The sequence below is a fragment of the Myotis lucifugus genome, unplaced genomic scaffold (genome assembly GCF_000147115.1).
Source record: "Myotis lucifugus unplaced genomic scaffold, Myoluc2.0 scaffold_255, whole genome shotgun sequence".
Lineage (NCBI taxonomy): Eukaryota > Metazoa > Chordata > Mammalia > Chiroptera > Vespertilionidae > Myotis > Myotis lucifugus.
Genome location: NW_005871303.1, coordinates 769,284 through 790,971, shown reverse-complemented (window position 1 = coordinate 790,971; position 21,688 = coordinate 769,284). Strand labels below are relative to the sequence as shown.

At 43.7% G+C, this 21,688-nt stretch overlaps 1 protein-coding gene across 1 annotated transcript in view; it reads left to right on the top strand.

The window, feature by feature from the left end:
• The window catches only part of TCERG1L (transcription elongation regulator 1 like), a 99,036-nt gene that overhangs the window by 10,813 nt on the left and 66,535 nt on the right, over nucleotides 1-21,688 (top strand). The window contains exons 2-3 of the mRNA XM_023762660.1: nucleotides 2,005-2,151; nucleotides 2,923-3,103. Of these exons, the coding sequence (XP_023618428.1) occupies nucleotides 2,005-2,151; nucleotides 2,923-3,103 (328 nt within the window). The remainder of the gene's footprint in view (nucleotides 1-2,004; nucleotides 2,152-2,922; nucleotides 3,104-21,688) is intronic.

Sequence of the window (21,688 nt, the reverse complement as noted above, 5' to 3'; positions counted from 1 at the left end):
CGCCCCAACCAGGCACCGCTCCCATTTGACCCACCGGGACCCACCCCTACCCTCGTCTTTTTCCCCCCTTTGTGGCCAAGCTCCCAAACCAACAGCCACAAGCCCGGCCCCCGTGCATGGCCACAAAATTCATGCCTTGCCGCCCCCCTTCTTCCCCCGGCAGTCTTCCGTCTTTCAGTCTTTCCCGCGGTCTCCCAGCCAAGCATTTTAGGGACCAGCACCCCAAGGCCCGAGCTGGGACCGAGGTGGCCACAACTTTCGCGGGGCCGGGGTCGCTGTCCAGAGAGCGGTGCTGAAGTCGCCGCCGCGGGAGCCGGCGTGGCAGCTGCGCAGCGTGGCCGGCTTATCGCAGAGAAGTTAATACTTTTACAGTCTCTGCCAGACTTGAAAAGCAGGCTGGGAATCAATAGCTATTTCTGATGCTGATCTGGTTGGGTTTGTTTTTTTTTTTTTCTATGTGAAAATAGACTCAGGACAATGCTTAAGAGAATTCAAACCAATGGAAGCTGCAGGGAAACCCTGCCTTTAATACCGAGAAACGTTACCGGTGATAAACCGACACCCCCACCCCCAAACTAGGTCCACCCGAGCCCGCCTCATTAGCTAGCTAGTGCCATACTGCACTTTGGAATACTTTGGCATTTAAAGCCTGGAATCAAAAAGGAAAAGTGACTCTACCTTTGATTAATGGTGCAACCGTGCAAGGCAGGCTGGTTTTGGCAAGATCCATTGTTTGCTATCTAACTATGCAGATGCATTTAAATCAGGGGAAAACGCATTTCATTCCAAGGATAGCCTTCCTTAGCATATTCAAATAAGCGGTATGTTAGAATCCACCATTTAATTAATTTTATTCCTATATTATCTTGTGAGCTTTCCTTAAAGATGTTGTTAAACTCCGCCCACGCTGATCTTTAGACCTAATGATACATCACATATGCAGTCCTAGATATCTATTTTGATGTGCGATGCAGTTCATATTGGGTTTTATTGAATAAACGTTGGTAGCTTTTTGGGCATTTTCAGGGGGTTGCTATATCAGAGTGCTACCACTAGAGGTATATAATGCCCAGGAACTACATTTTTTCTCCCCCCTATATAGAACACTGCATTTTTGGGGGGGTGTATATTTAAAAATATATTTTTAAAAATCTTATTCTTCTTCTTTTAAATATTTTTGTGCTCCATGTTTTCTGTTCAGTGACAATATTTAGAACCAGAAGGACATTTTCACATAACAGGAAAATTAAAAAATGCTTCTCTGATCTTAAAAGAAGTCGATGTGGAAGCATTCCGTATCACTGAGCCACGATTCTGTCAGTTCTCTGCTCGTGGAGATTCAGTTATTTTAACGAGGGAGACTGTGTCCCAGACGGCCTGCCCCTCTCAGTGTTCGCTCGTGGACTCTGTGCTTTGGGATCTTCGGTTATTGATGAGCTGCCCTCACATCTCCTTTGCCTTGGAATCTGTGTGCACTTGTGAGCCAGGGGCAACTTTCAATCTTAACCCCCAAATGAGTTTTATTTTGAAAATATTATTTGTGTTTGTCTTTTAAAAAGGTAAGTATAATTCATACAAAATGCTATACTGAAAGGACTCTCCTGACATGCAGCTCTCTGCTTGCTTATGAACAGAATTCACGAGTCATACAGGGAATACCCAGCATCTCCCCTCTCCATGGTGGTTCCTTCTACCTCAGGCAGAAACCCACTTCTTACCGGGTTCTCGTGGTTTTGTGCTTAGAAGTTCTTTCTCAGTATTGAAGAGTGCAGTGTGGGTAATGCTTTGTGATGGTTCTGATGGGAAACCTTATACATTTTTAAAATGTGTGGGTGTTATTTTTTTAAACTGGGGAAAGAGGAGGTTTTTCTCCTAATTAAATACATATATTTTAAAATTCCCTTTAAAAAAATTAAAAAGCAGCTGCCCCAGTAGCTTATGGGACAAACTAGAGTTGATTGCTACGGGCTAACAAGCATTCCCTTCTCTCTTCTTGGGTTTCAGTGGCTATTCGGTGGCCCTTCTCCATCAATAGGGCTGTCCCCCTCTTCCACTGTGGAGCTGGTGCCCATCTTCCCACATGTCTGCCCATCTGCTCTCCCCCCTCCTATTGGGAAAGGTTGGATAGACAAACGGATACCCAATTGTAAGGTAAAAATGCAAATAGTTTCATTGGATAAGTGGGAGTCAGCTATGAAGTCGTTGGGTATTTCCATAACAACAGAAAACAGTGTGTTTTCTCTTTGCTAATTGCACTAGACTGACCTTCTAGGTCTAAAGAGGAATCTTTTCAGAATAAGATCAGTCTGTTAAACACCAGCAGATTGGGGGGGGGGGTATTTTGTTTTAGCTTGATATATTTGGATTCCATAGCACAATATAGAATTTTCCATTGTGAATCAGAATCTACTCTTGACAATGTTCAGTTTTCAAATCTGTAACAATGGGTCAACAGATGGCCTCAAACATGATATAATCCAAGTATAAATTTTAAAAGCGAGCTTTTCTTGCAATGATTGCTTTAAGTATTCCTCCTTCTGGTGGTCTATTTTGGCGTTTGAATTCAAATGTACTAATTACACTTTGTTTCAAAACTAAAAAAAGAAAAGAAAAATTATGTGGTGACTTGTCTATGCCACACAACGGACCTCCTTGCGACGGTTCTTTAGTCTGTAAACGGGCTGCTGTGCTGAATTAATGAAGTCAATAGTTGCAGACCAGCGCAGACCATGGTAACTTCACGGTGACTGTTATTGGAGCCCCGTGGATCTTTAGGTTGGAGAAGGATGCTTTTATAGAGTCCTCACTTATAGACTCTCCAATATTTGATCAATGTAAGACAAGACAAATATTTTACAGTAGCCTTTAGTCTTTCTCATGTGCATGGTCTGAAATGTTACACTTGCTTTCTTTTTTGGACAGATCTTTTTAAATAATTCCTTTGCTCTGGACTCAACGTGGATATATCCTGAGGAATCAAGATTGTTCCATGGGTATGAAAAGCCTCATTTATTGGCAAATCAAGTAGCTGTGTCTCTGTCCAGGCCAGCACCTGCCTCCAGGCCTCTTCCCACAGTGGTGTTAGCACCTCAGCCTATACCAGGTTGGTGTCCAAATAGCCGCACCAGTGTGCTTTCCCCCGCTTTTGTTCTAGCCACAAGTGAGAGAGTTCTAGGCATGAACACTGCATTTGTCATTTTAATGAAACAATTCTTTCAGTAACATGTCATTTCTTTCCATTGGCACGATTCCTTTTGATAAAGAAATGGAGTTTGGGGTAACTTCACTGTGTTTGGGGGGCATGGAATTTGATTTAAGATGAAGAGATGGCAGAAGGGATTTTCCAGGAGCATATTTTTGGTGCCTTATTTTTAGAATTGGACCACAGCTTCTGCTGGTCGCTCTTCACAGGGGCACCAAATGATCAGGACACTCATTACGAAATGTTTCTTGTGTGGGGTGAGGTGCACGCGTCAAAGCTGCCTGGTCTGCAGGACATGCGAGGATTCTGTGGCCTCCCCGTGGGGGTGATGTTGGGCATGGTCTATTTGGAAGATGGGTTTTGTTCTGTCTTTGGAGTCTTAGTGACCTGAAAGACCACTTGTCTGGGAATAAACTCCCTTGAAATAATCCCCGCATGAAAGATTGTATAATAAACCCATATAGTAACAGGAGAGTAAAATCGTCTTATGAATTTTTAAATTGATTTTTAAAATCACCTTAACATACGATCATATTATAAAAGCAAATGTTGCCCGTGCCAAAATTACCTTGCAACACCTTCCATTATGGAATATTTTATGACTTCAGAATTACATTAGCTTCCTGTAATTTCCTACCTACCACGCTTGTCTCAACGGGTGTCTCTGAAATTTAGTAATAAGGACATGCCCTGTGGCTAATGTGATGGTCGAGGAGATGGATCTGTGTGCTTCTCTGTTTGCCTACCTTACGTATTTAATTTGCTATGGATCTTGTTTAGTAATAAGTCACGAAGAACAATTCCATTACTTGTTTTTTTTTTCATGGGTCTTAATGATTCTTGACTGAAACTTGCCTTCTCTCCTTGCCTTGTAAGTAGGCATTACCATGTTATTAAAATCCGCATGAGCAACATCCATACGTGCATTTATAAACATTTTTCACTGAGATGATTATGTTTCCTATTTCATGTAATGATGATGAAAGGTGGTTAGGCTGCATGTGTTAACACAAGGATTCGTGGTTGCAGCTGGCTCTTTTGGTATATGTAAGAAAAATATTTTCGTTTCCTAACGCATCAGCAATAGCTGTCACCCAAATAATTAGAAATTAAGTTTAAAAATAGATAAGGTAGTTAAACTAGTTAGGCAAAATCTTTGCGGAAACTTTCCACTTCTCAGCTCATCCTTGAGTATCATAGACATTTTGCAGTGTACCTTAATCCTCTTCCTAGAACACTCATACTATGAACACACTAAATATCTCTTTAGTTGAAGAAGCTGTCGATGTAAGAAACGTCCAAACCTGTAGAGAATTTTTAATAAGAGTTTATTTGAGCGAAACTGATGACAGCTGCTGGGAAGCAAGATCGCAAACACTCCTGAGATAATCGTTTTGCAGCTTCTTTTATGCATTTGAAATTAAGGAGGGAACCCAGGGAAGATTAGAGAAAGCAAGGCGGGGATCGGATTACAGAATAGTTAATAAGATTATGTACTCTTTTGAGGGCGGTAATTACTTTTGTTATTTCGAAGGTGTGCTAAGGTAGATGCACAAGAACAATGAACAGGGCTGGCTTAAAACCTTTCACTAAAGAAGAGGGCAGAGGGGGGATAAATGATGGCGGAAAGAGATTTGACTTGGGGTGATGAGTGCACAGTGCAATGGGCAGATGATGAGTTATTGAGTTGTATACTTGAAACCATTATTAACTAATGTCACCCCAAGACATTTAATAAAAAAGAAAAAAGAAGTTAGAGGCCTACAGTGTTACTGCCCACCATGACCTACCCAGTTAGGAATTTATGGTCAGATCACTGTGTGAGGATGCTTTCTGTAGAACCCCTTTATCTTACACAATTCCCCCTTTCGATCATAAATCAATCTGAAGGATGCATGGATGACCAACCTTAAGTTGGACAAGGTGGTCTCACAGGGCTAGGAAGGCTCAGTTCTGGGAAGTCTCAGTATTAATGTTGTCTTGTTGAAATGGTGGACCACTGGGGATGGGGCAATGCTATAACCATGAGATGTGAGGCTGAAGTTTTCCCCAAAAGGGAAGGGCAGGTAAATGGAAGGCTTTTGGGTCCTATGGCTTTCACTCTGAAGACCATTGGATCATTTCTGTCCTGTGAACTGTCATGATTTGAGTTTTGTCTTCTGTCTCATTTTTTTTCTGTATTTGGTACCTGGTATGACATTTATGTAAGCCATGAAAGAGAGTTTTAAGTTATTTTATACATGTTCAGTCATCAGGAACAGTTGAACTCTAATGAAAAACCTCCAAAACAAGTATAACTATTATTAGGACTAATGTTCTTAGCAAACTGGTAAAGATAATCAATTGTTTTCTGTGTTAAACATCAATCTGTAGGTATACAGGCCTTGTCGATGTCTTGGGACAGCTGTCTAACTCTGATGTTGGCAGCTTCTCATCCTCAAGGAGTCTTGGATGGCTGTTGTAGGTGGAGGCACATAGCAGAGACAAGGCTAGATATTCATTCGCAGTTAGGCACCTGATAAGCCCCTTCCAATGAAGTTGCAGAGTGTTTTTCATATTTGTCCTTTCCAATAAACAAAATCTCCAGGTAGCAATCAGTGAACTCTAAGTCTGTGTCTCCTGGGAGTTCACTGTGAAAGGAAGTGGCTACCCATTTGACATTTTCTTGAAGTGACTTTATCAAACCTTGGTAATAGCTAAGATGGCTCCTTTGAATAATGCCAACTCATAAGTTACTTCACCCAAGTCCATCTTAAAAGAAAATGGGGTTTGCCAGCGAGCCTGGGAAGGACCAAGCAGCTATTTTGGGTTTCCAATAACCCTGACTATTCATTTAATTGACAACCATTATTCACCCATACAACATACCCTGGTAGTTTTCTATCACTTATTGTACTATGATTTCCATGTAATTTAATATAAAAACAAAACTTGGAGGTATTCCAGGGGCTCTTCTAGCTGCAAAGTTATTGCTACATATATTGAGATTTTAACCTTTAAAATCTCAATGTCCAATGAAAACTAAGAAGTAAACAACTAGCATTCTTTAGCTTGGCAAATTTGTGAAGATATTTTATAACCTCTAGAAGCATATTCCATTGACATCAGAGTCAGTTATTGACATGGACTTATTTTTATAAACTCAGGTAAAATATAAATATTTTATTAACGATTCAAAAGACATGTCTGTTCTTGAACCAACAAATTTAAAATAGCTTTTATTTAGTAAGGATCAATCTAAAGTTGTGAACTTGAAAAGCATTTGAGTTAGTTTCTATATTTCTGAGAATTTTAGAATACCCAATTCTTACCAGTGCTGGCCTTCCCATTAATTTTAACAATAGCAGCAGAAGTTGAACATTACCTTACATTTACAACATGCATACGTAGGCACATACAGACAAACAAAGAGAAACATATCTTTTATCCATGAGAAAAACTAACATTAGTTTATGAAAGAACAGTTGGATCCACTTTTTGTATTGGAGGCATTTACAACTTATATTTTTCCTTGACAAGTCAAGTTCCAAATGATCATCCCCTTTTAACATAAGGACAGCCATTTTTAATACCTCAAAGAATTGAGTTGACACCTAACAACATCATTGGTTGATCTATTCATCTAAATATTTCTTTTAATGCTTCGAGAGACCAATTAAATATGTTTTCCTAATTTTATAGTTTTTATGGTGCGTACAAAAAGATTAATCTAGAAGTCACTTTAGAATTAATGGAAGGTTGACTGTCATGGGGCTTGTTGGCCTTGAAGGCATGATTTCCCATGTTAATTTTAGTGTGTGTGTGTGTGTTTTTTGAGATCCATAGAGTCTGAACAGACTTCTAGGGAAACCAGCCTTTATGTGCATGTCTCCACATGAACCAGATGTGGTGGGTATCCCTATAGGATTGCCTCACCCCCCAGAGGGCAACCAGGAATACCTAGGGTGAGGGAGAGCTTCCCGGACTCCACCAGAACCATGATGTTTTCCAAGGATGGGAACCCTCTTTCAAGGGGAACATCCTTTCATGATTTAAAAAAACAAATTGGGTCTGAAAGAAACATACACACCTCAACATAATGAAGGCCATAGATGACAAACCCACAGATGACATCATACTCAATGGTGAAGGGTTGAAAGCGTTTCCCCTAAAATCAGGAACAAGACACGATGCCCACGCTCAACACTCCTAGTCAGCATAGTATTGGAAGTCCCAGGTAATGCAGTCAGGCAAAAATGAAAGACATCCAATCAGAAAGGAAGAAGTGGAGTTGTCTTTATTTGCAGATGACATGATCTTATATATAGAAAATCCTAGAGACGACACCAAAACATGGTTGGAACTAGTCAACAAATTCAATAAAGTTGCAGGATACAGAATCAGTGTTCAGAAATCAGTTGAGTTTCTATACAGTAACAATGAAATACCTGAAAAAGAAACCACACCCATTCACAATAGCATCAAGAACAAGAAAATACTCAGGAATACATTTAACCAAGGAAGGAAAAGATCCAAGCAATGAAAACTACAAGATTTTGACAAAAGAAATTGAAGAAAACAAACAAATGGAAAAGTATCCTGTGCTCATGAGTCAGAAGAATTAATATTAAAACGTCCATTCTACCCAAAGCCATCTATAGATTCAATGCAATTCCTGTAAAAATTGCAGTGGCATTTTTCACAGAAGTAGAAACAAGAATCCTAAAATATTTATGGAACCATAAATGACCCTGAGGAGCCAAAGCAATTCTGAGAAGCAACTAAGCCAGAGGCATCACACTTCCTTATTCAAACTGTAATGCAAAGCTATAGTAATCAAAACAGCATGGTACTGGAATAAAAATAGACACATAGACCAATGGAAAAGAATATAAAGAGCCTAGAAGTAAATTCCTGTATACACAGTCAACTAATATTTGACAAGGGAGCCAAAAGCACTTAATGAGGAAAGGATAGTTTCTTTAATAATGATGCTGGGAAAACTGGATAACCACATGCAGAAAAATGAAATTAGACCCCTATCTTACACCGCTTATAAAAATTAACTTGAAATGAATGAAAGACTTAATCATAAGACCTGAAATCATCAAACTGCTAGAAGAAAACATAAAGAAAATCTCCTTGACACTGGTCTTGGCAACAATTCCTGGATACAGCACCAAAAACATAGGCAACAATAGCAAAAACGAACATGTGGGACTGCATCAAATTAAAAATCTTCTGCACAGCAAAGGAAACAATCAAGAAAATGAAAAGCAACTAGGAAATTGGAGAAAATATTTTTAAATCATATATTTGATAAGGGGCTATTATCCTATATAATAAAAGCCTAATATGCAAATCGACCGAACAGCAGAACGACCAAGTGGTGGGGGCCAGAGCTGGCGAGTGGGCGGTGCCAGGCCAGCCAAGGTGGGTGCCAGCGGGCAGAGGGAGGGGACAGTGATCGGGGGGGGGGGGGGGTGGTGGAAACCGGTGGTGGTGGAGGGGTGATCAGAGGGGTTGTCCCTGGATCATCCCGCAGGTCACCTCCCACAGAGGTGCAGGCCTAAGCTGTCAGTCGGACCTCCCCTGAGGGCTCCTGGTCTGCGAGAGGGCACAGGCCGGTCTGAGGGACCCCCTCCCCCCAAGTGCACGAATTTTTGTGCACCGGGCCTCTAGTTCAAAAATATAAAGGACTCCTACAACTCAATAACAACCCCCTCAAACAAACAAAACAAACAGTCTGATTAGAAATTGGGCAGAAAAACAAAACAGATATTTGTCCAAAGAAGACATACAGATGGCCAACAGGTACAAGAAAAGATTCTCCATTATCACTAGTCATCAAGGCAATGCAAATCAAAGCCACAATGAGATATCACCTCACACCTGCTTGGATAACTATTATAAAAAAGATAAGTGATAACAAGAAGTTGGTGAGGATGTGGAGAAAAGGGAACCCTTGGGCATGACGGCTGGGGAGGCGCATTGGTTCAGTCATTATGGAAAACAGCATAGAGGTCTAAAAAATTAACAATAGAATCACCATATGATTCAGTGATACCACTTCTGGGCATATATAGAAAGGAAATGAAAGCAGGATATCGAAGAGGTACCTGCATTTCCATGTTCATTACAGCATTGTTCACAGTAGCCAAGATGTGGGAGACAACCTAAGTATCAATCTGTAAATGAATGGATAAAGAAGATACAATATATGTAATACAATTAGATATTATTCAGCCATGAGATAGGAAGAAGTCCTACCCTTTGGGACAACATGGATGGACCTTGAGGGCGTAATACATGAGAAAAGCCAGGCACAGAAAGACTAATACTGGGAGATCTCACTTATATGTGGAATCTAAAAAAGCCAAATCTAAAAAAGCAGAGACCAGACTGGTGGTTGCCAGGGCTGGGAGAAGCGGACGTGGGTAGATGTTGGTCAAAGGTACAAACTTGCTGCTGGAAGACGAATACGTTCTGGAGCACTAACGCACAGCCCGTGATTATAGTCAACAAGACGGAATCACCTACAACAAGGCTGCCCAGAGACTAGACCTCAAACGCTCTCACAAAAACAAACCAAACACCTCCAAAAAAACAAGACAATTCTCAAATCAGCAAGCTAAGCTTCCATCTTAAGAAACTAGAAAAGGGAGAGCTAACCTGTAAGACGCCGAAGGGAGGAAATAGTGAAGATAAGAGCAGGAATCAAAGAGCCTAAAACTAGAAAAATAGAAAGAAAATCAATGACACCAAAAGTTCTATTTTTTTTTTTAAAGAATGATCAATACAGTCAAACCCCCCTGGCTACAGAGTATAAGAAAAAAGAGAGACAACACAGATTGCTGAAGTCATGATGAGCAAAAGGCATCACTATAGATTTAGTACTAGAAATTTAATAGGAAAACCATATAGAGTACTCCATGACAATGAATTTAACAGCCTGGAAGAAACAGGCGAATTCTTTGTAAGTCACCCCTACCTGTGCTTACTCAAGAAGAAACAGAAAGCATGGATAGCACGAAAGCACTGAGCCAATTCTGTTCTTCCAACAGCGAACACCAGGCCCTGACAGCCCCACTGCAGCCCTACCCCATGTTTAAGGAGGAAAGAAGACCAAGTTTAAGTAAACTACTTCAGAAAATAAAAGCAGGAATAACATTTCGCAAGTTATTATTTTTTTTTAGGTCAGCATCCCTCTGATACGAAAACCAAATAGATATTACCAAAAAGACAATTACAGGCCAATATGCTTCATAAACATAAGTGCAAAAAAAATCCTCAACATAATATTAGTAATGTACACAACTCACAGCGCACCGTGAGCCAGTGGGGCTTTTTCTAGGAATGCGATGCTGGCCCAGCACTAGAAAATCAATGTCATTTACTTCACAGAAACAATGAAGAAGAAAAACAGCAGGATCGTTTCAACAGATGCGGAAAATACATTTGTCAAACTCAAAACCTATTCAGATATTTTTAAAAAAAACCAAACAAACCTCTAATTCAACTCAGTATTAAAGGGGACGTCATCAGACTGACAAAGAACATCTATGAAAGACCCATAGCTGCAGTCATATTTCATACCGAATGCGTGATGTTTTCTGAGATGGAGAACAGGACGAGGATTTGTGCTCTCAGCACTCCTATGCAAGCCTGTACTGGAAGGCCTACCCAGTGCAATAAGGAACAAGAAAAAAAAAAAAAGAAGAATGAGGAGCATGCATACGGATTGGGGAGGAAGAAACGAAACTGTCTCTATGTGCAGACAAAAGGAGGCATGTAGACCACCCCTAAGAGTCTACTGAGAGCGGCTAGTGCCAACAGGTTGTTTATCAAGGTTGCAGGATACAAGGTCAATGTGAAAATTCAATTGCAGTGCTGTATTGCTGCTGATGAACAATTGGAAATTAAAATAAAATAGTAGTACATTAAAGCACCCAAAACATGAAATGTTTACAGATAAAGCTAACAAAATAGGTACCCAGAAAACTAGAAAACATTGATTAGAGAAATCAGACATTAATACATGGAGGGATATTTTGTATTAATGGGCTGGAAGACTCAATAACGTTAAGATGTCAATGCCTTCCAGGTTGACCTATATGTTCCATGTAATCCTAAATAAAACCCCAGTTTCTTAGTGGCTTGCAAGCTAATTCTATAATTGGTATAGGAAGCCGCAGGAAGTAGAGTAGCCACAACAGTTTTGAGAAAGAAAACTAAACGTGGAGGAAGCATAAATAAGTGATTTGAATGCTTGTGATAGAGCTATAAGAATGCGCGCCTTGTGGAATTGGCAAAAGGATAAGACCAAAGATCAATAGGAATAGTAATAGACCTTCCAGAAATAGGCACACACATACGTGGTCAATTGATTTTTGACAAAGGCATAAGGGCGATTCAATAGAGAAAAGCTTGACTTTCCATAAATGGTTTGGGGACTGGTCTTTAAAACAAAAAACAAACCTTGACCAATACCTTGTATCATATACAAAAATTAACTCACAGTAGATGATAGGTGTGATTATAAAACCCCAAACCCTAGAACTTCTGGGGAAAAAAACAAACAACCCACACACATAAAAGAGAAATTTGTGATCTTGAATTAGGCAAAGGTTTCTGAGATATGACACCAAAAGCATGAGCCATAAAAGAAAACGCATGGATGGACTAGATTTCATCCATATGAAATGCTGCCGCTCTTTGAAAGTACTTGAATCGAATGAAAAGAAAAGCCAAATACTAAGAGAAAATACTTGCAAAGCATATACCTAATAAATAATTGATATCCAGAATACACAAAGAACTCTCACAAGTCAAGAACAAGAAAACAAACAACCCAACAAAATGGGCAAAATGTGTTACCAGACGCGTCGCCAACAAAGACGTGTGGACGGCAAATGAGCGCAAAGATGCTCGCTGACCTCCTCAGGGCCAGGCACGCTGAGTCCGCCGTGAGGGCCCCCACACCTCTCAGAGGGGCTGTAACCTCAGCACGCAGGGAGCGGCCGGCCCTTTCAGAACCTGCTGGTGGGAAAGCAGTCACTTTGGGGTGAGTGTGGGCGTCTCTCACAGGCATACCCACATCCAATACCCAGTAATCTCATGCCTACACAGTCACCCAAGAAAAACAGATATGCCCACCCAGACACCTGTGCCCAACGGCTTACGGAGGCTTTGCCTGTAAGCAACAAGACCCGGGAACAGTGTAAATGTCCGTCACTTGGTGAGTGATGGACGATGACGGAGATACCGAGGCACGGCTTCTGGTACAAGCAGCCAGCGGTTGGACCCCAAAGCCGTGATGCTAGGTGAAACGATCCAGAAGCAAACATCCGTGTCATACGTGATGCCCTTTTCATGACTTAAGACCAGACACAGATCAGTGGTTTCCAGGTTAGGGTTTGGAGGAAGGTATTGACGATGGGGGGCCCGCGGGGAGAGGGTTAGGGGTGGTGGACAGGTATCTGACTGTGGTGGTGGTTACATGACTGCTTGTGTTTATTGAAATTCGGAGAACTGTGCACCTGAAAAGAGTAACTGGCTGAATGCAAATTTTACGCGAGTGCACCCAACATTTGCTTTTTTTAAAGAAAGAGACTTAAGAGACATACCCAGTGCTGTGTGTGAAGTTTATCTGACCCTGGTTTGAAAGAAAAAGATGGGAAGACAGCTGGGGAAATCCAGACACTATGTCTTGAATAATATTAAGGAATTATGTTAATCTTATCAATCTGTAGGTGTGACAGGTGTTCTGCGCTTACGCTTTTTAAAAGAACTCTTATACTTTAGAGTCGACTACTGCAACTTGAGGATAAGCTCAATCCACGTCGCGTGTGCTTGGATCCAGTCGTGTGGCCGGGGGACACGCGTGTAATGAGGAAACATGCCCACCGCCAACTGGTGACCATGGACGGTGGTGACGCGATCGTGGGGCTCATGGTGCTATTCTCCACTACGTTATTGCTGGAAGTTTCTATAATAGCAAAGAGGAAAAAAAATAACGCCATGAAGCACACTTCAAAAGAAATGACAGAGTGATAGTGGGGATCTCACCTGCCTGCCACAGTGCAGTGAAAGTGAAAATTAAAGATGAGCCCTAAAGAGACACCCGGCAGCCTTGAAGTTACACGACTACCAGAAATAAAGGAACGAAACAAGTCAAGATGAGAAAACTAGACCTTTTATGAAAGAAGCAAACATGATGTGTGCCTATCAGGAGTGATGAATTGTGGGCAGTGGTACTACCCAGCGAATCCAAAGCTCGAAATGATGATGATGATGATGTGAACTACGGAAGTGTGGGGACCAGCGTAAATTCACTTTCAAATCAAGGCAATAGAAAGTTAGAGAAAACTAAGGAAAACCCGAGGAAGCAAATGATAAGAATAAAGGCAAACATTTATAGTTTTAAACACAAAAATAAATTCAATTGATGAAAAATGCTGTCCGCACTGATGGTTATAAAAACAGAAATACATTAACTGGAGACATCTTTTCTCAGTATTAGTCATTTTTAAATGATTAGGTTAGCTATTTCCTGGGAGGTGCTCAACTTGGATCAAGATGGTCACCTGCATAAAGGCCCACAGGACTCCTGCCTCCTCTGACCAGACTTCTGCTCGGACACCTCCTTCTCCCCTGCCCCTTAGCCTGATCCTTCTCAAGCTTCACCAGTAAAGTCTCCCAAACTCCAAGGAGAACCCTTTAATAACAATAGTTTGTTCAGAACATAGAAAATGGTGACATGCTAATATAGATTATAGAAATTATTGACCCATTTTACCAATGTTTTTAGAAAATAGAAAACAAACAGAAACAAGTAAATTATATGGTCAGATTTCAGTTGTAAGGGGAGCTGTAACAATCCTAAAAGTATTATTGAAAATGTAACAGTCTGGTAACGACAGCACCTGCCAGGACTCAGTGGAGCGTTGCAGAAATTGTATAAAAAGAAGAAAAGCATGGCAATGACATCATATATGTGGGTTTAATAAGAAAAAATATGTTCTTTCATTAGGCTACTAGAGGCCCAGTGCATGAAATTCATGCACTGGGGGGGGGGGGGAGCAGGTCCCTCAGCCTGTGCCCTCTCACAGTCCAGGAGCCCTTGCAGGTTGTCTGACTGACGGCTTAGGCCTGCTCCTGTTAGTCAGACACCCTCCATCAGTTGGGCATCCTTAGCGCTGTCACGGAGGCGGGAGAGGCTCCCATCACCACCGCTGCACTCGCCAGACGTGAGCCTGGCTTCTGGCTGAGCGGCGCTCCCCCCGTGGTAGCGCATTGACCACCAGGGGGCAGCTCCTGCATTGAATGTCTGCTCCTTGGTGGTCAGTGCGTCACAGCAACCCTCGTTCTGCCGTTCGGTCAGTTTGCATATTAGCCTTTTATTATATAGGATAGGAAGATATATTACGTGATAAAATGCAATAGCCATTTAGAAAAATCAGAAAACTAAAGACCAAAGTGTAATCCCTCAACATGATACATAAAATGTATCCAAAATCTGCCACATTACATGGCAAACATCATTGGTGTTTCCATGATAATCACTCACTATTTACCTTTTACTGTGATCGTTTTTAGCCCATGCAATAGGAAATGAAAGACAAATAGGAAATGCCACTTGAAGTTTATAACTTTTCTATTTTGAACACTCATGACATTCAACTTTATAACTCTCAGAACTTACAGAACAGTTTGGCAAAATGGATGATAAAATACAAACGTACAAAAGACAGCAGATTTTCTGCATGATAACAGTTACTTAGATGTTGCAATGGGGAGGATACCGTCTTCATACGGGATGGACCATCATAAAGCACCTGGACACAGCTGTCAGGGCATGTAGATAGATGGCTCGTAACCTTCACTTATGTATGAACCTTAAACAAAGGAACTAAGAATTTGTGGAATTATTTTCAACTAGAGAGACTCACTATGGACTGGGGTAGGAAAACTGGAACATTGTGAGAGATCAATGATTTTCAAATTAAGTTATGGATGTCGTACAATGCTAATTATATTACTTTTTGAAAAAATTTAAAAATCTTGATCACGGAATATACACCTGAGATGAACAAATATAGGGTGCCCCCAAAAATGTATACACACACTCTGAATAGTTAGAAAGGAAATATTTATTAAAACACATTTAATTTTCAAAATGGAGCTGTCAGCTGTTAACGTGTATACATTTTTTTTGGACACCCTGTATATATATATTTTTAAAAATCTGTAAGAGGGATTTAGCTTATTCTAAAGTTACATCAGTTTTTAAAATGTGGTACTGATGTACTAATCTACATATAGATTCATGTAATAAGTTTTAAAAGAATTGTTATGGAGGACAATGTTCTAATACCATAATAAAAAAATAGACACAAAGAGATGACTCACAGCATTATTATAAATTATTCTTTGTAATTATGATTATTATGCAAGATGTGGTTTACTCACAGGTGACTCAGGAAATGCAAATTTAAACCAGCAAATATAATCTCCTATTAAATTGGCACAGGTTTTCAAAAACCTTGGCTCTACTCAGTGTTTGCAGTAGAGAACAGAGTTCGTTCTTCCACAACTATTAGAAGTAGTGTGTTTTGAGTCATGTGACTGGACTTTCAGATCCTTTAAGATGTTAATATCATTTCACTCCGTGAATCTATGTATATGGCCGGTTACAGAAAGAGCACGTGACAACTTATAATCCCAAGAGGAAAATTAAATCTTCACTGTCCTTGACGAGGTAATTGCCAAGCGAATTGTGAAACATCACGATTTAAAATACCTTCAACTTTTAATCACTTTTGGAAGATTATTTAGACAAAAGCAAATGCTTTTATTTTATTTTAGTAAATGTCTAAAAGCAGGGAACAAACCGTTTGAACCGGATGATCCGAATTCTTGGAGCACCAGACGCACGCTCACACTCATGCACACACTGACAACACACAGAAGGAGACACAGCAAGATGCTAATTGTGGCTATTTCTGGTTGCTGGTTGCCGGGGTGAGGGGTACTTTTATTTCCAACTCTATAATACCTTTTATTTCCGTTGTTGTTATTGTTGTTAATCCTCACACACAGGATATTTTTCCATTGGCTTTTAGACAGAGTGGAAGGCAGGGGGAGAGACACACAGAGAGAGAAACATCGATGTGAGAGAGACACATGGATCGGCTGCCTCCTGATGCACCCCAGCCAGGGCCAGGGATCAAGCCTGCAACCCAGGTACGTGCCCTTGGCCAGAATGGAACCTGGGACCCTCCGGTCTGAGGGCCGACACTCTATCCACTGAGCCACACCGGCAAGGGCTTATTTTCCATACTTAACGTGCATGTATTACTTTTATAGTCAGACAAAAGCCATAGGATACATGGAAGTGCTTCTCTTCCTCATGCCATTGAAAATGAGGGTGTTCCCTGCTGCTGGGGCTCGTCCACCCGAGACACCCACAGAGGAGATAATGGAGCCGGCCCACCTGTCCCACAAGGGCCCCGCCCTGCGCCGGTGATGCGGAGGTATCTTTGACCATGCATCAGGTCAAGGGCAGCGTCCTTGAAAGATCAGCTTCCAGAAGAGCCTGGGAAGAGGTCTCTCACTGCATCCTTGCAAACATACCCTGTGGATCCATGGGTTCCAGCAGAGGTGGCAGCACGCAGCTCCCCAGACAGCGAGTGTCCCCACAGAGCGCCCATCCCGAGTGCAGCGGTCTGTCCCCACCGAAGACTGTGTGTCCGGGTGCTGGTGATGCGGTGAGAGTCAGAAGTCAAGTGTCACCGAAGCCAGTCGGTCCTGGTCCGGAACCAGCCGGCTCCCCGGAACCCATCCTGTGACGTTGCCCTCAAACGGGCGCCTGGTACCCGGAGATCTGGAGTCATAGGCTGCACAGAGAAGTCTTTGGGAACCCCCAACATTGCTTAGCGCGTTGGGGGAGACACGCTGCTTGTCTGTGATGGAAAAGCAGACATCTTCGCAGAAGATGCAGATGTGTTTGAGTCTCAGAGCTGCCCGGAGGCCCTCGGGGCCTTTCAGGCTGGTGGGGGTCAGCCTGGGCTCGGCCCTGTGGTCTGTGGATATGTTGGCGCTTAATTCCGGTTCCAGAGAAAACTACGGGGGGATCCCAGAGGCGCCGGAAATCCGGCCATCTGGGAGAAGGCAGAAAATGCCGGCACATGGAAAACGCTTACTCAGCCTCCCCCAGCAAGTGGCTTAAAATTCTGCTGTGAGAGAAGGATTTTGATGCCAGTCTGCCCGGGTTCAGAACGGTCCTGCCACTCACCAGCTGTGTGCTAGCGTGGGCACTTGAGTGCATCACATCAGTGGCATCTTCCGTGCTGGCGGTACCCACCTGCTCTCACGGATAATCCCCACAAGACGCCGCTCCGCACAGGAGGGAGGCGGCTACCTCCCCAAAAGAACCAGGCGAGCAGCTCCCCGGCGACTGCCTTATATTTTGTCTGTATCACACGTACCTCAAGGCGCCATTTGTATGAAAATTGGTTGTGTCTCCAGACCCAGTGGTAAATTATTCAGGCATCAACTAAAATTGAGAGACTGCCTAGATAATGAAAAACTTAAATGAGGGTTGTGTTTACCAACACAACTTATATCATTTTAAAAAATGAGGAATTTATGGCTGGTGGTCTTTTTCCCCCCTTGAATTTATGGGTGACATTCCACAACGTAATGAATCAATTCGACGCAAGGTGACAGTTCTAAGTCACAGATGTGACACAGATTCTTTATACTAGTGCCGAGATGGGGCCGAGGAAATGACAAAGAAGATGTCGGAATTCCATAAAAGCGGACTTAGGAAATTAGGGCTATCGCCTCACTTTCATCTCATTGGAAGTTTCCAGATGTTGAAAGCAGCAGTCTCTAGAGGAGATACGACGTGAACCACATGTAGAATTTAAAATTTTCTGGTACTCATGTTTCAAAAGGTATAACAAGCCAGGCTCCCATGGCTCAGTGGTTGAGCATTGACCTATAAACCAGGAGGTCATGGTTCGATTCCCAGTCAGGGCACATGCCCAGGTTGCGGGCTTGAATCCCAGTGTGGGGCGTGCAGGAGGCAGCCGATCAATGATTCTCATCATTGATGTTTCTCTCTCTCTCTCTCTCTCTCTCTCTCTCTCTCTCTCCCTTCCTCTCTGAAATCAATAAAAAATATTTTTAAAAAAGACATAACAAAACAGGTGAAATTCATTTTAGTCATTTATTTAGCCCAGTATCCAGACCATTGTCACTTCACCACGTCATCAATATAAAATTATTAATGAGACACTTACCCGTTCTTTGGTTTTGTTCTTGAAACCCAGTGTGTGTTACACCCAGAGCACATCCCAGTGCCCTGAGCCACAGGTCAGGGCTCAGTAGCCACGTGTGGCCGATCTCTCCCGGGTGGGACAGGGGAGCATGAGAAGCTAAGCTTATCTGTGGGGCTCTCAACAGTCTATCTGTGAGTGCATTTTAGAGAAACCGCTCAATCAGGAGTTTAAATAAGCATTTCAAAGAAATGTACTCAGTGCCCATTCTGTGAGCACATTGAATTCAAACGTGACCTCTCTCTGTCCAAGGTCTTATAAGAGCCCGCCTGCCCCGCCCCCTCCGTGTTGCTGAGGCCAGTGGAGGTTTCAGTAAGTGAGCGTGCCAGCCGCTGGCAGAGGCTCCGTGCACAGGGCCCAGGTGGGTGCCAAGGCGAGTCCTCCAGATGCCTGGGTGGCCAGGTGTCTCCGAGGGGAGGGGCCCGCCTGCAGGGCCGGGGGTCAGACACAGCGTCCTGGTGCTGGCATGGTCCCCGGGCCTGCCTGAAGTTCCTTAACCCTCCCCGGATTGTTGTCTTTGGCAGCAAACAGGTACGCGTGGCTGTCAGGAGGTTCCTCGGGACAAAATGTGCCGACACAGCTCTTTGCAAGTTTGGCCCTGGAGGAGGTAGACGGTGATGCTAAACAAAAGGGCAGCGCAGGCCCAGCGTGGAGCTCGCCGCCGCCAAGGGAAGCACAGGGTTAATCACTGTTTTGCTTAAAACATTGATTTTTTATAAGTAATCCTTACGGGATAGCATCTCTGGCGTATCTCTCAGCTGGCTTAGCAGTTTTCTGATTTTCTCTCTGGCTGGACCCCTCTTATCTCACTGCTATTTACTCAACTCAGGGATTCTCTGCCGTCCTCTGGGGAAAGCGAGTTATGCTAATTATTTATCCTTCGGCACAATTTATTGAGTGCCTGCTCCTCTTCCAAGAGTCAGCTCAAGAGGCTCTGGGGGTGGGGGTGGGGACGGCTGGCATCCCAGGGTGCCCTTGCGCCTGGCTGGCTCCGTGGGCAGCTCGTACCTGCCGCATTTATCTGTTTGCATCGCGATTCCTGCGGCATCGTCGTCTTTCTGGCCGAGCCTGTGCAGACGGGTGAGCAGAGGTGCTAGCGAGATGCCCGACCGTGGCGGGGGCGCAGGAAAACACCAGGCCCCCCCGTTTCATCTTGCACACCCAGCAGCGGAAGTTCTTCGTCTCCCGCCTCCCAGCGCACACTCTGCCCCCCACCAGGTGCCGTGTCTGAGCGCACGGCGCTGCCTGTGCTGGCGGTGGGAGCGAGGTTCTGCTCCCGCACAGGGACTGTGCTAATGTCAGCAACTCCTCACCCCTGGCCGAGGCCTGGGGCCTCCTCCCAGCTCACACCCCGCCCCCCCCCCCCCCATTCAGAAAAGAATGTTGTCGCTATTGGTTATTGACTTTCTGTCTCCACTGATAATGTCAGTCGATTTGGGGAACTCACCGGAGTGAGTTGGTAGCCAAATGAATTCAAAACAAGCCCCAAACTATCTTTCCACGTGTTTGTTTTTAAACAGGCAGATCCGTTTGCTTCCTAATTTTCCTTTTCAGTTGACACATCATTTCTGACAGCAAAATCGTCACCTGGGAGTAGAAATGTCCCCACCCTTCCATTTACAAAGCAGCTTTTGCTTAGCATCCGTTCCTTCAGAACACGGCGAGTGTCTCCTTCCCGGGTAAACCTCTGTGTGCACAGGAAGTGACGTCATGCCCGGAATCCCTGGGCAGCAGCCCGGGGTCATCGGGTTTGGTGGTTACCGCTGGGCCACAGCAGCGGACCTGTCCCTGAGCCGGGCAGGTACGTGGGTGAATCCCCGGGAAAACACCTGCGGAGGAAGAGCACCCCTGCGGGAGCCGGAGGGCGAGGCAGGTGGAAGCAGAAGCGTTTGAGTGGGGCTTTCACAACATCATGGCATCGGCTGACGCACACGTGCCTCAGTGCTGGTGCGGCTGTGCAGGTCACGGTTGTTTATAATGGACGGCACCTAGTGTGGTGGGCTGGTTAGGTGGATGCGGCCGGTTTGTGCGGTGGCTCCCTGGCCCGGGAGACGGGGCTCTGACTCATAGCTGGACCCGGGAGGCCCTTGGATGAGAAGGGAAGTGTATTCTGTAACACCTCATGATAGGGGCTTCCCGACAACCCATCGAAAGCTGAAACCCACCTTCCGATTCTCAGTCCTCTCCCCTCACCCCAGTGTCTCCTCAGTGCCATCAGCCTTCATATAAAGCAAACCAACAAGGAGAGCGTGGCCTGTGTGTGCTCCCCACCGGACAGGTGTGCTCCTGAAGGCGGGCCTCCTGTGGGCTGTGCTCTGTCCCTGGGAGCTAAACGTGCGCGGCATTAAGCCAGCCCACGAGGCACCGTTGGCCGAAGGGCATGCCGTGCGGGCAGAGGTGGTTTTGTGATCTGTGCTCACTGGGCACATCGCAGCCGTCCCTGCTCACCGAGTGTCCTCCCCACACGGCCGTGCCGGCTGCTGCCGTCTCACCGAGTGGACGCACGTACAGCCGTGTGCCTTTTGCTGATACTTCTAGTTTCGTGCTAGAAACCTCTGTCTCAAGGCATCGGGCACGTGGATGAATTACAGGAAGGGAAATGCCAGGTTAAAAGTTGTGAATTGTATTAAGATTTTGTTGTTTTTCATTGCACAATTAATTTTATTGTCCTTTGAGAATGATAGCTCAATTTATTGCTAACAGGTATTATGGAATTTTTATTTATTTATATTTTAGATCATACTTTCTTTTCTTTTTTTAAATTTTATTTTCATTGTCTAAAGTTTTACATATGTCTCCTTTTTCCCTGCTTGGAACCCCCCCCCCCGCCCCCCCCCACCCAGCCATTCCCACCCCGGGCAAGCCCCCACTGCCCCAATGTCTGTGTCCGTTGATTATGCTAATATGCATGCATACACGTCCTTTGGTTGAAAACACATTTCCAGATTGCTTTCCAGAGCTGAGCAAACGAGACTTTCACCATCAATATAAGCTGGTGCCTACAAAGTGTTTCTCAGAAACCAGTTATTCCAGGCACTGAGGGTCCCTTTTTTATTTTTTTTAAGCTTTACAGAGAAAGCAGAGAAGAAGTTGGCTTTTGCATTCTCCTGTGATGCCGAATAATCCAAGCTGGATCTGTATTTGCAGCCCGACCCCTCACAAG